Consider the following 17,616-nt stretch of genomic DNA (forward strand, 5'->3'; position numbering starts at 1 on the left):
ATCCAAAAAAATAATGTTTAATAAAATCTCAAAAATACTTAGTTTAATATAACATACTTGAAAAAGCCTTCTAATATTGGATATTTGTTTAATTAAAAAAAAATTAAAATAGTCTTCAAAATCTTCAAAAAATTTGGAAATCTTCACCACTTTATATAAAAAATGTTGTTTTTATTTGCAAAAACAATTTATTTACTTCAAAAATAAATTATATTAATATGCACTCCTTGATTTTCATATTTAAAAACTAAAAGAATAAATCATTATTTATATGGGGTTTAATAGGCGTGGTCACTCAAATGACCGATCGAGTTAGCCTCCAATGTCCCTTCCGACTGGAACCCTTTCTGCCAAAACGCCCTTACTGACATCCAAAGTGGTAGCCACATCATCAAATTTGACAAATTTATAAAACTTTTGAATACTGCAAGAAAATTCTACAAGTAAATTTAATTTATTAATTAAACAAAAAATACCCTTTTGTAGAGATTAAAGTAAAAAATCTACTCATAATTTTTATGATGTTTTGATTAGATTTAATATATATTATTTCAAAAATACTACAAGTAGCTATTGTAATCTATGGTAAGAGGCGGGTTTGAAAAACAAAAAAAAATATTGAATCACCTCAAAAAAATTTGAAAAAAATATGGTTCATTAGAAGAGAGAGTCTTCTCCAAAAGGTTTTTTTTATTTTATTTTAATTATCAAAAATTAAATAAACATAATATGATGGGAGATAAAAAATTTCAAATTCAAGTATGTTTGACTTTAAAATGTTATAACAAAGAAAATATACATCGAAAAATAATTTATTTTTTCTATCCACTGTATATGTATGTCATCTATTAGGGATATCAAAATAAGAAAAAAATAAGTTGATTTATAGTTTTTTTTTGTGGGAACTAAGCCCCCTGATTTTCAGCATTTTTCAGCAATAATAAATTTGACTTTAAAATAGAAAAACATATCTATTAGTAGTAGAAAATAAGCAAGACTAAGAGAGGGGGGTGAATTAGTCTTCACTGGAATACAAAACTTTAAGCACAACAATATATCTAACAAAATGCAACAATAAACAGATAAGAAAATTAACAACACAACACACAACACCAAGATTTAGACGTGAAAAACCCAGTTAAGGGAAAAACCACGGTGGGAACCTACCCATGGTAAGATGATACTTTGGAGTAGTATGTGAAAATATTACAATGGGGAATGCACATGCATTCAGGAACACTGCCTAGAGCTCACTACTCAAATATAATAGCCCAGAAGGCTACAACCCTTAGGAAAGTCTCATTGACTTACAATAATACTCGGACTATAATCTAGAAGAAATGAATTGAAAGAATAGCATCTCCAAATGCTCGATTACAATTTTGGTTAAGCACATATGTCTTCCCTGAAATACCAATCTCACCAACAACTCAATATCGAAGGATAAATCACTTGTTTGCACACAAATCTCTTTCTAATAATGCAAACACAACATCAACACCTAAATTACATGACTTTATCATCTCTATATACAATTCATCAACCTTGATAACAAGGTCGGCTAAACCCTCAACCCTCAATTACAAAATTATATCACACGATACAAAGATCGACCACGGGACCAATATAATTGTTTTCATAGCATAACATGGACCTAATTAAAATTTCTAAATGATCAACTCCACCCAAAATCACACCAAGATCAACCACAACACACTACACCACTAGAAATACCGCATAACACGAAAATCAATACCGGTTGATGAAAATCACTAAAAAATCACACAATGATCAATATGGATCGCCAAAACAAATAGGAAATGACTAGAAAAAACCAAAAAGCACATTAGAATCATCTAGAATAGCTCCACCAATACCACTTTTCAAATATTCATCTATCAATGTGTAGAAGCTCAAGAACACAACCAATCTACAACTGTCATGAAGAAAGATAACTTGCAGAGCACCAAATCATGAACCATCTTAAATGAAGATACACAAGACCATCCAAAACAATATCCCAATGTATCAGCACAAGATCAGATCACACCAGAATATACTGAAGAAATATCAACCTCTGCAAAATAGTCATCAGCAAAACCAAACTACAAAACTGGATCAGAAGATCTTTCCAAGTACACCAGATCAAAACATAGGAATATGTTGACATCAATGACAACAACATATCCTAGAAAGAGAAATGAACAACCATATCCAACAATCTCCCCCTTTGGTATTGATGGCAACATATGAATGTGAAAAATAGTCAATGCAAAGAAAGAAGATATCACAAGAAAACTCCCCCTAAGATCAAGACAGATAAAGAAGTTTTTTACATCATCTTTCTCTCCCTTTGACAACAATGCCAAAGATCTCCAAAATAGATAACCAAACTCTCTCCAAAAATAGAAACATAAATCTCTCTCCCCAAAACACAGACTACTCCGATAGAGGAGCAACACCAACTCACCAATTTGGATAGAATAATAAGGCTCTGAAATCCACCGGATTGATGCAACTCAGTGCATCTAGTTCTCATCAAGAGGGGTGGATATGCCTAACTTGTTTTTCAAGTAGAGAAATGTATCTACACGCAAAGTCTTAGTAAAAATATCATCTATCTGTTCCTTTGTAGATACATACTCTAGCTTCATCTTCTCCTAACTTGTTCTCTCAAGTAATTATTTGACTGATATATGCTTAGTCTTTGAATGTTGTACCAGATTCTTTGGCATTTTGATAGCACTAGAATTATCACAATAAATAAAAGTAGGCTCATCATGAATAAGTCTAATATCTTTCAACATTTGGTTCATCCAAACCACTTGAGTACAATTACTAGTAGTAGAAATGTACTCATCTTTAACAGTAGATAAGGAAACTGAATATTGTTTGTTGCTAGCCCATGAAACCAACTTATTAACCAAAAATAATGTTCCACTGGTAGTTCTCTTCTATTCATCTACATCACCAACCCAATCAGCATCAGTGTAGGCACACAACATGAAATCACCATTCCTCGAGTACTATGAACCATAATCCATGGTTCCCTTTAGATATATGAATAGCCTCTTAACAATAGTGACATGACTCTCCTTTGGATCAGCTTGATATATAGTAGCCATACACACAACATGCATAATGTTAGGCTTAGTCTAAGTAATATATAGCAGTCCACCAACCATAGATCTGCGTAAACTAATTATCTTTTGAAGATTCATCTTTTTTAGACAATTTACAACCAGTCACCATAGGGGTTCCAACCAGTTTGGAGTCATCTAATCCAAACTTCTTTAGTAATTCCTTCACATACTTAGTTTGAGATATAAATATACCTTTTCCTATTTGTGCAATCTGCAAACCTATGAAGAATTTGATTTCAGCAATCATAGACATCTCAAATTCTTTATGCATATCACTAATAAACTTCATGCTCAATTCATCATCAGCACCAAATATAATATCATCAAAAAAGACCTCAACAATTAGGATGTTATCATTTTCAATCTTAAAATACAGATTACTATCAATAGTACCTTTAGTAAATCCCAATTTTAACAAGTATTTATCTAATCTAGCATACTAGGCTCTAGGAGCTTGTTTCAATCCATAAAGAGCTATCTTCAACTTACATACCATGTCTCCATCATCTGAGAGTGAAAATCCATTAGGTTGTTCAATGTAAACTTCTTCCTCTAGATCACCATTCAAAAAGGTAGATTTAACATCCATCTGATATACCTTGAAATATTAATAAGCAACATAAACAAGCAACATTTTGATAGCTTCAAGTCTAGCAATGTGAGAAAAAGCCTCCTCATAATCAATTCCTTGTTGTAAATACTCTTTGTAAACCAGTCTAGCTTTATTTCTGTCAACTTCATCGATTTCATTCAACTTGTTTCCGAATACCCATTTAGTACCAATAACATTCTTATCCTTAGGTCTACGAACAAGTTCCCAAATATTATTGTTTCCAATCTGATCTAGTTCTTATTCCATAGCTCTCATGCAACTTTCATCTTTACAATCTTCAACAACATCTTTAGGTTAAACTTTAGAAATCAAACATACTTCTTCAGCAACTATCCTTCTTCTTGTCATCACACCTTTATTCTTATCACCAATAATCTAATTTTCAGACTGATTTGATCTTACATACCACAGAGTCTTCCGATTATTTGATTCTTAGATTCTTGTACATCTTCACCAGCATCAAGAACATCTAGATTAATAGTCTCTACTTGATCATTCTTCTTAGGCTCTTTGGGTTAAACAGAACCGGAAAAAACATGTTGACCATCATCATAAGCACATGCTCTATTCTCCTTGCCAGGGTTCTCATCCACCTTCATATTTTCACTTTCAACTATCTTTCTCAATCTCTTATTATAGCACTGGTAGGTCTTGGTCTTGGTTGAATATCCCAAGAAGATACCTTCATCACTTCTAGCATCAAAAATTCCTATATCCTCATCTCTCTTGATATAAAATTTTCTACCAAATACTCAGAAATATCTTACAATAGGCATATGACCAAACCATAGCTCATAAGGGGTCTTACCAGTATCATCTTTGATATGACCTTTATTGAATGTTTAAATAACAGTGCTAATGGCTTCTCTCGAGTAGATCTTCAAAACATTTCCTTCAATCAGCATGCTCCTTGCAATATCCAAAACAATTATGATCTTCCTCTTAACAACTCTATTTTGATGTGGGGTTCTAGGAGCAGATAATTGTCTTCTAATTCCATTCATCTCATAGAATGAGTTGAACTCACTGGAACATAATTATCCACCTCTATCAGATCTTAGACATTTGACCTTCAATCCAAACTTAGTTTCCACCTTAGTTTTGAATATCTTGAATTTGTCCAATTATTTTGATTTCTCCCTCAAAAAGACAACCCACATCATCCTGGAATAATTATCAATTAGTATCATAAAATATCTATCACCCTACACACTTCTAACATTTGTAGGTCCACATAGGTCTGTATGCACAAGATCTAGAAGTCCATCAGATTTATATTATTTTCTCTTGAGAAAAATTCTTGTTTTCTTACCCAACTGGCATTGCTTACATACCAGATTAGCATGCTTAACAATCTTAGGTAGATCTCTAACATCTTGTGTAGAACAGATCTTAATATTTGAATCAAATTTTACATGACACATTCTCCTATGCCACAATCAACACTCATCTATCTTAACAATCAAACAACTATTCTCACCAACATTCAAATGAAAAATGTTACCTTTAGTCTTATTTCTAGATGCAATCTCTATACTGGAGGCATTCAAGATCTTGCATTTACCATCCTTGAATTGTAGATCATAACCCTTATAAACCATCTATCTAATAATCAAAAGATTATGATTCAAACCTTCAACAAACAAGACATCATTAGTGTTATGCTTACCATCAAAATAAATAGAACCTCTCCCACGGATTACACAAGCTTTGTCATATCCAAATCTAACTATTCCACCATCATAACTTTCCATTCTCACAAATTTGCTTTTATCACATGTCATATGATGTGAAAAATCACTATCAATCACCCATTCATCCTTTTCTTCTACCTTAGCTACCAAAGATTTATCTTCAATAGAACAACTAGTGGAATCAATAGGTACAGGTCTATCGTCTTTAATGGAAATAAACACAACTTCATCTCCATCTGATTCATCATCTGTAACACCTTCATCAACAACATAATAATAGTTCTTCTTGTTCCTAAACTTTCAATTAGACTTATAAGGTTTATCATGCTTTTCATATCTATCATTCCTATCATGCTTATCAAACCTACCATGCCTATCATGCTTAGCCATTCTCTTTGGGCATCTAGAAGAAAAATATCCTATCTTATTATAAGAGAAACATTTCAAAGACAACTTTCCATCATACTTACTGACACCTTTAGGAAATCTTTGGGAAATTAGTGTTTTAAGCTCATCAAGCTCTCTTTCTTTTGCTTCAATCTCTTTTCTCTCTCTCTCATATCTGGATATTTTTCACTCATTTGGATCATACTTCTGCTTATCGAATATAGAGGCAGATTCTCTAAATGCTATCTCAGACTTTCCATGTGATTCTCTAAAGTTACACAACTCAAATGTAGCAAGCTTTGAAACAAATACATCTCTTGTCACTATAGTCACACTTAGGATCTCATCAATAGCAACAACCTTGTGTTTATAAGCAGGAGGCAAATATTTCAGAACATTGACAACAATTTCGTTTTCCTCAATGCTTCCACCAGCACATTTGATACCAAGAACAAGGTCATTCACCTTAGACATAAACAAATGTATGTTATCATCATCTCCCATCTTTAATGTCTCATATTTTCCTTTCAAACTCTGCAACTTGTCAACTTTCACCTATTTGTCACTTGCACACAAAATCTCAAGCTTCTCCTAGATCTCATGTGTGGTTTGAAGTCCTGTAACTTATGTCATCTCTTATTCAGTCAAGGAACTAAGCAATGCTTCCTTTGCTCTAATATTGTATTATACTTCCTTAACTTCATCAGGAGTAGATGGTCAATTCTAAGGAACAACATAGGGATTCTTTTTAATCTTCTAGTAATATTCTCCAAGACATTTCAAGTGCACCTCCATTCGATTCTTCCATATAGTATAGTTGCTTCCATCAAACCTCAGACTTTACTTCTTAAACATAATAACTTGAGCTGTCATCCCAGATCTCCTCAAGTGATTAAGCTTCTACTAGAGGATCTATCTCTGATACCAATTGTTAGAAGCAACAAAGAAGGAAGACTGAGAGGGGCGGGTGAATCAATCTTTACTGAAATACAAAACTTTAAGCACAACAATAGATCTAACAAACTGCAATAATAATAGATAAGAAAATTAATAGAACAACACACAGCACCAAGATTTTTGACGTGGAAAACCTGGTTAAGGGAAAAGCCATGGTGGGAACCTACCCATAGTAAGATGATACTCTTTAGTAGTATGTGAAAATATTACAATGGGAAATGTACATTCATTCAAGCACACTGCCTAGAGCTCATTGCTCAAATATAATGGTCCGGAAGGCTACAACCCTTAGGGAAGTCTCACTGACTTACAATAGTACTCAGACTACAATCTGAAAGAAATGAACTGAAAGAATAGAATCTCCAAATTCTTGATTATAGTTCTAGTTAAGCATAGATGTCCACCCTGCAATACCAATCTCACCACAAACTCAACACCGAAGGATAAATCACTTGTTCACACATAAATCTCTTTCAGATGATGCAGACACAACATCAATACCTAAACTGCATGACTATATCACCTATATATGCAATTCATCAACCTTGATAACAAGGTCGGCTAAACCCTCAACCCTCAATTACAAACTTACAACACATGATACAAAGATCCACCACTAGACCAATATGATGATTTGCATACTATAACATGGACCTATTTTGAATTCCCAAATGATCAACTCCACCGAAAATCACTCCAAGATCAATCGCAACATGCTACACCACAAAAATACCGCATAGCACGAAAATCAATACCGGTTGATGAAAATCACTACAAAATTGCACAATGATCAATGCAGATTGTCAAAACAATAGGAAATGACTAGGAAACATCAAAAAGAACATTATAATCATCTAGAATAATTGCACCAACACCACTTTTCAAATCTTCATCTGTCAACATGTAGAATCTCAAGAACACAACCAAACAACAACTGTCATGAAGAAAGATAACTCATGGAGCATGAAATCATGAACCATCTGAAATAAAGATACACAAGACTATCCAAAACAATATGTCAGAGTCTCAGTACAAGATCACATCACACAAGAATATACTACAAAAATATCAACCTTTGCAAAACAGACTATAGTGATCAGCAAAACCAAACTGCAAAACCGGATCAGAAGATCTTTCCAAGTATACCAGATCAAATCATAGGAATATGTTGACATCAATGTCAACAACGTATCCTAGCAGTAGCAATGAACAACCATATCCAACAATATTAATCCTTGACAAAAAAAATTTTAAAAATAATAGACTGCAACTTCATCAAATTTTACACATTTCATGAGTTTACATCATCTTCAAAATTTAAATAAATGTGCCACTTTTATGGCATTGAAATTGAATTATTATTGTTGTGTTAACCTTTTCCTTTATAAAAGTGTGACACGGGTTTCTACTTTTACCTTTTCAACATTTCACTTTATGCATACACCATGAGATTGGTTGTACACTTTGACCACACACCATGAATGTGCTTGTGCTACTGTAGCACCCTATTGTTGTATCCTATCAAGATTACCTAAAATAGAGTTTTTCTTGGTTTAGTAATCTCTATTGGCATGAAGCTCACCTATAATAACATAATTTTCTATTCCTTGTAATACCTTCTTTGATTTTTCAGCCACCTAGCACAATAAAACTTGATAGCTTTGTTACTCCTTGTGTACATGGACCCTTGAAAGTATCTAGGGATCTTACTAGTCCTAGAGGCCGTATTTTATGTTTTTGTAACATGAATTCTACTATGAAACTAAGGATTCTTACTAGTCCTATATGTGATGCTTTATCTTTTGATATGGATCCTAGTAAGTTTTTGCTAGTATAAGTAGTCTTAGATGTCATACCTTTGTGTTTTGCATGATCCATGTGAGTTACCAATGTTGGCCATATTTCTCACTGTGTTCTTGCCTTTTATCTTTGTATTGTAGAATGATAAGATCATAAGTCTTGAGGGCCACTACCATGCCAAGCTTGGTGAAATGATCTTTTGATTATTTATACTTTACCAAGAGTATGAGGGTAAGTTCATACACTTGCTAAAGTGGAGGCTAAATGTACTGTAGTAAATTATATCACTTTATAATTTCACCCTTAATTTGAACCCAGTTTGGTGGTTGTGCCTAGGGTGTACCTCATTTATTCTTGATTGTGCCTAGTTTTGAGACCAAATCTATTAATTTGGTGCATTCTAAGCTAGTTATGATATTTTCCTAGCTCAAACTACTAGGAATAGGGTGGAGAATGACCCTATCAAAGAAGTTTATCCCCAAAATTTAAAATATGAATGTCATTTATGTAAGTAGAAATAATTTTCCCTCCGATGTTGGAATCCCTAGAAATTATATCTGAAAATATATAAGTTGCATATAAATACAACTTCCTCTCTCATTTCAGTCAACTGTTAGTGACACAATTAAATTCTTATTGAGGACAACCAATTCAATTGAATATAGATGTACAATGAATGAACCGAGCATTTAAGCATACATCTTTCTTTTAATTATTTAAAATCAAGAGATGAACGAACCATTACATAACCACTACAAAGCTAAAAAAGTGGGAAAAGCCATGTGACTCATGAGAAATAATAACCCAACACCCATATGCTAACTGCCAAAAAAGAGTGAAAACCAATAGGCACCCAACTAGATTCAATAAAAACTAAAGACAAGCAAGAGTAAAAACTAGCACAACAAAACACACAAACCCACCCACATTGAAGGTACAAACCAATGGCCTACCTAGTGGGAGGCTTCTCAATCTTCTAATCTAGACTTATATCCTTCACCTTATTAGAGAAGGAGATTCATTTGCTGGATCCCTTTCTAGAAGAAATAGTAGGTGACTCTCAACTCACTTTCACCATCAACACTAACACCTCCAACCTTGTAGTAGGGGAAGAGTCTAAATACCTCTTCTTTCAATCCTGCTTCTACTCAATCTCCTCTTGGATACCCTATAGGGTTGCCAAAGTCCTTTTAAACATTTCATTACTCTGCATAATCACATCCTCCATTTTTCTTTTGAGGGACACTTGGCTACTTTGAATCTCCTCCATAGCCTTCATTATTTCCTTCTTGTCCTCTTTCAATTCAATTTTCTCAGATAGCCCCTTCAATTCTTCCTTTATACCTTTTCATTTATCTAGCTTCTCGACCAAATAATTAGTTGTTCCCAAACTCTCTAGTCTTGGTTCTCCACGGCCTAGCTAGAAGCTTTGCAATCAACTTCAATGAGGGCTTCAAAACTAATAATTTTATTCCTTGCCACATTAAGCTAACCCAAAAGATAGCGAATGCTAGCCTGTTGCTTATTGTAACCATCATAGAGTCCATTAACTCTCCCTGCATACATAGGGAAGTCCCAATTTCTTGGCAAATTCACCAGAGGGGTCAGAAACCAATGGAAGGGGTACACTCTTTGTTAATAGGACTATCCAAGGTCCACTTTGACTCAATAGACCAAGAGGAGGCAAAATACTCAAAATCCTACTCCTTATCATTTGGCTTGACAACAATACTACAAATAGTAGGAGGGGCTTAGGGGTTCTTACATTTAGCCATTTTGCTAGGGTTGACCCAAGTAGTGGTCCCCTTATGTTTAGGAATGGGGATGGGTTCTTTGTAATCCAAGATGTTTGAAATTTCAATGCGCAAAGAAGGGCCAAAAGGATTAAAATCCAGACCACTAGTAGGGGTTATGTTCAAATGAAAATTGTAAAGTCAGAAAATAAGACCCTGGTGCAAAGGAAGGACATCTTTGGTTTTGGCCACAACAACATATTGAGAAATAGATGAAAAAGGCCAATACAAGAAATTCGTTTTCAACCCATACCTCAAGTGATTAAGAATGGGGAAAATTTGTTAGTGGAATCGCTTGAACCTCCCATCAAAGTTGATGAATTTCATGAGGAGAAACGCTTCCTCTTTCCAAATACTAGGTAAGTCATTCCTGTTGAAACAACTTCTATAATAGGCCACATTTTCTCTTTGGCTTCAAGAACCTATTAAAATCTTCTTTGTAATTACCTTTTTTCCTCTTAGGGAAGGTCAAGCATTCAATGGCCAGACTCATAGCAGTTGTAATAGTATCCATACACACAATGAATTTCACCTTACCCACCTAAACTTCACCACCATTCCGAGATTTGGCGAATTATTTTGCAAAGTAGGGTATTACAACTTTGTTACAACAATCATGACCAATCATAATTTGTTCCTCCATGATGAAGGCATGTATTAACATCTTCTAGAAAAATCAATCCTTATGTGAGACTTTATGCTAAAGGTTTCATATTTGAGTTATTATTTGTCAATTCGATTATTTAAATTATCTGTAGAATCATGAAAAATAATGTAACTTTGTTTATTACCTGGACTGTCAGCTTTGAATCTGATAGCAACCCATCCATTGACAGGAACCCCTACAGTATTTCGTAGAGGTGGATAGACTAGATTGAAAGGGTTATGATCACTTTCATTATAATTACCAAATCCCTCTCCTACAATATAAAAGTCATAACCATGAATATGCATTGGATGATTGTCTGATTGGAAGATATTGGTTCCCTGGAACACCACCTGAACTGTGGCATTATATTCAATCACTTTCACTTTTGTGCCACAAATTGGCGCCCACAGAGTATTGGGTACATCGCCTGTATAATTAAACTCAACTGGGGATGTGAAGGAAAGTCGGTGGTATAGACATCTGATATGTTGAAGTAATAAGCTTGAAGAATGGCCATATCTGGCAGCACAAAAGGTATGTTGTTCATACTAGCAGCCACTCTGGTATTGTCGAGGCCGCTACAGTTACCGCCGGTTTCACAAGGAAATAAACCGAGTCCCACGGTTATGATGCTACTGTCGCTTATGTTTTGGGAAACGTCCACTGGATGCTCCTCCGAAGCCAGGCTTCGCAAGGCTTGACTAAAGTTGCAGTGTCGTTGAATTCTGGAATGTTTAGACCAATTGGAGTGGCAGATGAATTAGAGCCCACGTAGTTTAGAATGGCGGTTGTATTGGTTTTGTCATAAAATCCTTGAGTAGTGTATACACTGGCGGTCATATAGTATTTGGCTTCCGCTTGATTGGCTGTGAGAAGAACGTCTGCAGTCTGGCCAGATGATAAAACCAGAATGTCTGTTGTGTATGGCTTTGTGTAGGAGGCATCCACGGCTACCACTGTGAGATTGTGTGATGCTACCTTGAAAAAGAGGTGATTATTGACTGCAGCATTGACGATACGAAGGAGATAGTTTTTTCCCTGCTCTACAGAGAAATTTGTTGTTCCTGCATACATAAAATTTCATTAAAGTTGATTGCAGTGTTGATTATGATTAGTGAAAAACGGAATTGGGTGAGCCCTGGTTACATTCACAGTGCCTGTTTTGAAGAGAAAATTGATACCTGATTTTGAGCAGTTATAGGAGCCTCCTGGCTGTCCATTTATAGTGAAAGCGTCTGAAACATTCGGTGCACCTCCACTGAGTTTTGCTTCAGCTTCGACTTTGATGGGATCACTGTTCCACCACTCCCCTGTTCAATTTGATTATTTCATTCAATAAAATGTAAGTAAACAATTTTCTAAAACAGTTATCCTTGATAACAAGTCACAAATAGAAATTCTAGCAAATTAGAGAGAAAAAGTATAGAATCAATAAGAGTGGGTTCATGAGCTAACGGACAATAATTAAACTTTAAATTTTAAATGACGAGCAAACAGAAATTTCCTATTTTTCTATATAAAACAATTAAAATCCATACATCATACAAATTATTTCTCTCTATGATTGTCAAAACAAAAAATATCTTTATTCTTTTAGATAATATTTCCCATTCAAAATTTAGTTGTTGGATCATAAATATTAAGTTCTTCAAGACAATTTGATTTATAAAAGATTTTTCCATCTCAAAAATAAGTTGTCTGAATATTGAAGAATTGTATACGTTTAGAGTATCACAAATAATCTAGTAAGAAGTCTAATCAATAGATATAACACAATATTGAAAACAAGAAGACGAGTAATAAAAAATCACATGAATATGACCTAATTATAGAAAATTGAATGCTTAAAAAAATAACTTAAAACAGCATTTTAATATTAAAGGTATAACTTAAAACAGCATTTTAATATGAATATGACCTAATTATGAGAGCTCTATTTATAGCATAAATAGGGCAATGGATGGTCAGGATTGAAAGTTTCAATCAAGGGCCAAGTTTGAAAGTTGGGGATCCATGTGCACAATTGGCACCAATGAAATGGTGACAAATGTCAACACAGGATTGGGTTGAAAGAAGAGGTTGGAGGCATTAAAGGCCTGAGAAGACCTCATGGTTATCTAAAGGCTAAGGGTCAAGTCTAAATTAGGTTTACCCAATGGTTTAAGATTTAATCCAAGGATAAACCTTTGTGCAAATGATTAAGAGATAATCATGGTCAAAGCATTAATGGCCTGATGAGACCTTTGGGTTGGGTAAAGGTTGAGTCAAAACAAATGTTTTAACCATGTGGGAGAGTTTGAATTAACCATTAATGGTTATTGGAGACTTTGGGGATTAAGTGGTTGAAGGTTGGAAGCCTTCAATGGTTTTCAAAGACTTTAAGGGTTTTGGTGGTTGAAGGTTGAAAACCTTCAATGGTTATCCAAGACTTTGGGCCATTTGAGAAGTGACCTCCCTTTGCTTAGGGATGTGACAAAGTTTAGAGGAGGGTTAGGTTAATTAGAATTGATTAGAAGATTCTAGAAGGGATTAGGAAGGGGTTTGGGATTTTGCAAGTGGATGGGGGATAATAAGATTTAATTGAATTAATTGATTTTCATTCAATTTGGTTATAATTTGGGGAAATTAAATAAATTAGATTTATTCAATTTAGGATAACTATTTAATTAAATTTGAATTTAATTAAAAGTGGCTAGGGGGATTTAATTGAATAAAATGATTTATTCATTAAATGGTATAGTGAATTTTATTTAAATAAATTGAGTAATTTACTTAATAAAATAGAAGAATGTGGATAATTTAATTAAATTGGATTTAATTAAATAGGGAAATGAACATAAAATAATCATTTAGGAATGTGGTCATTTTTATACGTCTACACATACAATAAAAAAGATTACTCGTACGACAAATAATACTAAGCAATACGACATATCACCAGTTGGTACGAAAGACTTTTCTAAACCATATGACAAGATAAATGCCTCGTACGATAGAGAACAGGATAAAGAAAAATGTGTTTGTTTGGTCAAATTTTGATCACTAAATTCTAATGTTTTGCTTATTGTTTCCAGTTTTAGATGTCTAATTTTTCAATATAGGGATGAATACACAGCAAACATGTGATATGTTAAGTGTTAAAGGGGGAATTTAATCAAATTGCTTAGTGAATTCAATTAACTTGGGAAGGGGGATTAATTAAATAAATGCTTATTTAATTAATTATTTTCAGACCATTTTTAGATGTATACATTTTGCCCTCTTTGAAGCGAGGTGTGATGGCACGTTGATTCAAAGATTAATCTCATTTTGATGATGATATAATTATTTAATTAATTATCTTCAGACAATTTTTAGATGTATACAAGAGGATCGTTATCCCACCATCTATGGCTATCACTTCCCCTTTTTGAACCACATTAGGCACCATGTCAAGATAAATATATCATTCTTTATGTTCTTTTCTCTCAGTGCATGTATTCGAAATGGGACGAATCCGCCCTTACATCAAGGTTTAATTTACCTAATGTATAAGTATTTCGTTGATAATACCCCCACCGCTAGTTGTATTGCCTCGGCATCTGGTAGTGAGGGGAGCTGTAAGAAAACTCCCAAAAATAATCCCAGCTTAATCTTTGAGAACCCTAAGGAGACGTATATCCTCTCAGGACCTGGTAAAAGCATGGGAAAATGCCCTATTATGACCTTCGAAAACAATTCCTTTGAGCTACCCTTGTTGGATTTAACCATAGACAAAAGGAAATGTGAAACTCCTAAAAAACATCCCGAGGAAAGATAATAGGTCTGGTAGTCAGTTTGTTGGAAAGAGCTTGACAATTGACCTAGAGATTCACAACTCGGAAGAGGAAGAGGTGAAAGGAACAGAGCAAGAAAAAATTGAGAGTAGCTCGAGGAAAAGAAGATCAGCTAGGCTTTGCACCAAGGAAAGGAAGCAACCTACCAATACTAAGACAAATTTGTATGAAATTTATGACATTGAAGATGAGTATGACTCTCAAGATAACTTTGAGGATGAGGATGTCAATGTGGATGAGGAGGAACAAACTGAAAGCCCTGATGAGAACATGGATGGCGGACATGAGATTGAGGAAGAAAACAACAAATTAGAAAGTGAACAGGAGTCTCCTTTCAAAGAGCACAATAGCCTAGTCTCCTCTGAAGATATGGAAATGGTTCGCTGTTTGCCTCTGGGACTAACCTAGGAAGATAAAAACACTATTGAGGAGCAAGTGAATGATATGAAGGAGAAAATTGCTAGGATGGAAAATAATTATGAAGAACAAGATACTAAGATGAAACTTTTGTGTGACACCTTCAATTCTCTCTACAATATCACATATTGGATTATGAATAATGTGGTCCTGGGTACGGTTTCTAGTAAAGGTAGACTTAAGAAAATTAGGAAGGAGAAGGGCAAGCAGGGTATAAGAGAGATGATAGAGGAGAACGAAGATGGTTAGCAGGAGGCATGGATGCAGAATGTCGGCAAGCTCAAGAAAGAATGGAATATGATAAAGAAGAAGTAATGGTCTTCTAGTTTTTTTTTCTATTTTTATCTTTTGGTTGTGTTTTTCTTTAGACAGTTACTGGGGGCTTGCATGCCCAATTTGATAGAATTTATGTTAATTAATTTTACTAAGACTGACTCGGGTTTGGTTGATATGGATAATGTTGGAAACAACGTTATTAGTATAGCTTTTGTTTATAGGTATTATGATACTTATGCTATTAACATTGGGTATGATACTAGCATCCGTAGGAATAGTTTGAGGGGTAGGAAAATTTTTGATCAGTTCTTATTAGTATTGGTTCCTTTTTGCTAGCTATTTTATAGTTGGTGTTTGGTTTGTGATGTAACTCTTCTTCTCTTTTAGTTAGGATCATCTCCCTGGTAATCTAATAAAAAACAATCAATATTATTAACTAAAAAACATTTAATGTTACTTTTCATAATTATATATTCTAATGATCATATGAAATGATTCCACAGACTTAAGAAATAAAATAGAATGAAATATATTAATCTCTTCTTTTACTCCCAACATAACCAATTAAAAAATCAATTTATTTTATTTTATTTTCTTCCCACTTGTTGATGGCTTTATGCAATGTGATGACCTTCAACTTCATTTTGTTTTATTTTATTACAAAGAAAGGGAAGAATACTAATAATAAGCAAATAATTGATGGAGAAAAATAAAAATAATATATAGTCACTAGTAAAAAAATTTATTGCATCCATGGGAAAGTAAAAGAGCAATAAATAATACGAAAAATCAAACACTCAATAGCTTTGCGATGGGTTACCAAAATAAATTTAATTGAAACTCATGAATTCGGTGTACTAGGAATCATTCAAAATGTTTTTCACTTCTTTGTAGGAGAATTGAATATAATTGGGCATATGAATTCTAATGTGGAACCTAATGGTTGACATAATAGAATTTAAAGAAAGTTACATTTAAAATCTAGTTCAATAAATTTTTTTGGGCAGCCAACCATGTTAAATTTTGTTGAATAGATTGTAAATTATTTTAGGCATTATGCTTTGAATTTGCATGTATTTTATCTATTATAAGAAGAAATATAAATATTTGGATTTTATTATAATTAGTATTTGTGTAGTATAGAATTTTAAATTCATAAACTATTCATCAAATCTTTTTAGAATTATAATACATACTTATAGACAAAGTGAATGGTAGAATAAGTTAAGAAAGAATATCTTTCAAGGAGAATTTTATTTGAGAGTAGTTGGAAATGGAAGTAGAAGAAATCCTACAATTTTTTTTTCTATATGAGAAATGTTTACTCTAAAGATAATGATCAAAAAACTAGAAACATGACAACTACCAACATTTGAATTAGTAAATTGAAAGGGCTGGAAGAGGAATTGAAGGGGCTCTATGAAAAGATAGACCAAAAGGATGATAGAAGGGACATGATGAGGCAATTGAGGTTTTGCAGGACAACTAGGTGACCCTCAAAAGGAAGATGGAGGATATGATAGCCAAGAATAACGAAATATCAAAGAACTTTGTGGTTCTCCAGGACATTCAGAATGAAATCAATAAAAAGAAGACTAAAAAGAAACACCACTTGGATTCATCCCCTACTACTAAAATGGAACTACAAATGTCAAGTGTGAAAGCTACACCGAATTCCCTTGTTATTTCTTTAGGTAAAGGTTAAAACATGAGGTTCTTCTTTGAAAAATTGAAAGCAGTTAGTCAAGATTGGGAAATTAAGAAGGACCCTATTAGTTAGACCATTGGTTTGTGTCTTTGATGAGGGTTTAACTGTTTAGTTTTCATTCTTTTTGTCTAGTCTTGTCTTCTAGTTTTGTGGTGTTTAATTCTGGGTGTCAACTAGGGTTTGTTCTTTTTCTTAGTTGGCTCCCTTGTTTGGGGCTCTCACTCTTCATGAGATCCATAGTTTCTTCACTTTAGTGGCCATGTAATGGTTTTGGTCTCTCTTGGTTTAATCTAATCAAAATATTTGAATTATTAAAAGGTATACATTTGTAAAAAGCATTAGTCAGGATACCATTCAAGGGATT

General features: G+C 33.8%; 1 protein-coding gene across 1 annotated transcript; it reads right to left on the reverse strand.

The window, feature by feature from the left end:
* Positions 1 to 312: 312 nt before the first annotated feature.
* LOC131045162 (laccase-12-like) lies at positions 313 to 14,466 on the reverse strand. Its single transcript, XM_057978724.2, has 5 exons — positions 14,421 to 14,466; positions 12,218 to 12,346; positions 11,695 to 12,100; positions 11,179 to 11,555; positions 313 to 437 (listed from the first exon to the last, which is right to left on the reverse strand). Exons 1-5 carry the CDS (start codon positions 14,464 to 14,466, stop codon positions 313 to 315), a joined length of 1,083 nt encoding a protein of 360 aa, XP_057834707.2.
* Positions 14,467 to 17,616: the final 3,150 nt, after the last annotated feature.

Source organism: Cryptomeria japonica, chromosome 9 (genome assembly GCF_030272615.1).
Source record: "Cryptomeria japonica chromosome 9, Sugi_1.0, whole genome shotgun sequence".
In the NCBI taxonomy this organism is placed as follows: domain Eukaryota; kingdom Viridiplantae; phylum Streptophyta; class Pinopsida; order Cupressales; family Cupressaceae; genus Cryptomeria; species Cryptomeria japonica.

Bases quoted from the DNA above. Each gene is read 5' to 3' on its own strand.
- LOC131045162 (XM_057978724.2), bottom strand. From the start codon at position 14,466: ATGGTGCCTAATGTGGTTCAAAAAGGGGAAGTGATAGCCATAGATG. The intron at 12,347-14,420 runs GTGGGATAACGA...CAAATTGAACAG, and splicing joins GGAAGTGATAGCCATAGATG to GGGAGTGGTGGAACAGTGAT. The intron at 12,101-12,217 runs GTATCAATTTTC...TTATGTATGCAG, and splicing joins CTATAACTGCTCAAAATCAG to GAACAACAAATTTCTCTGTA.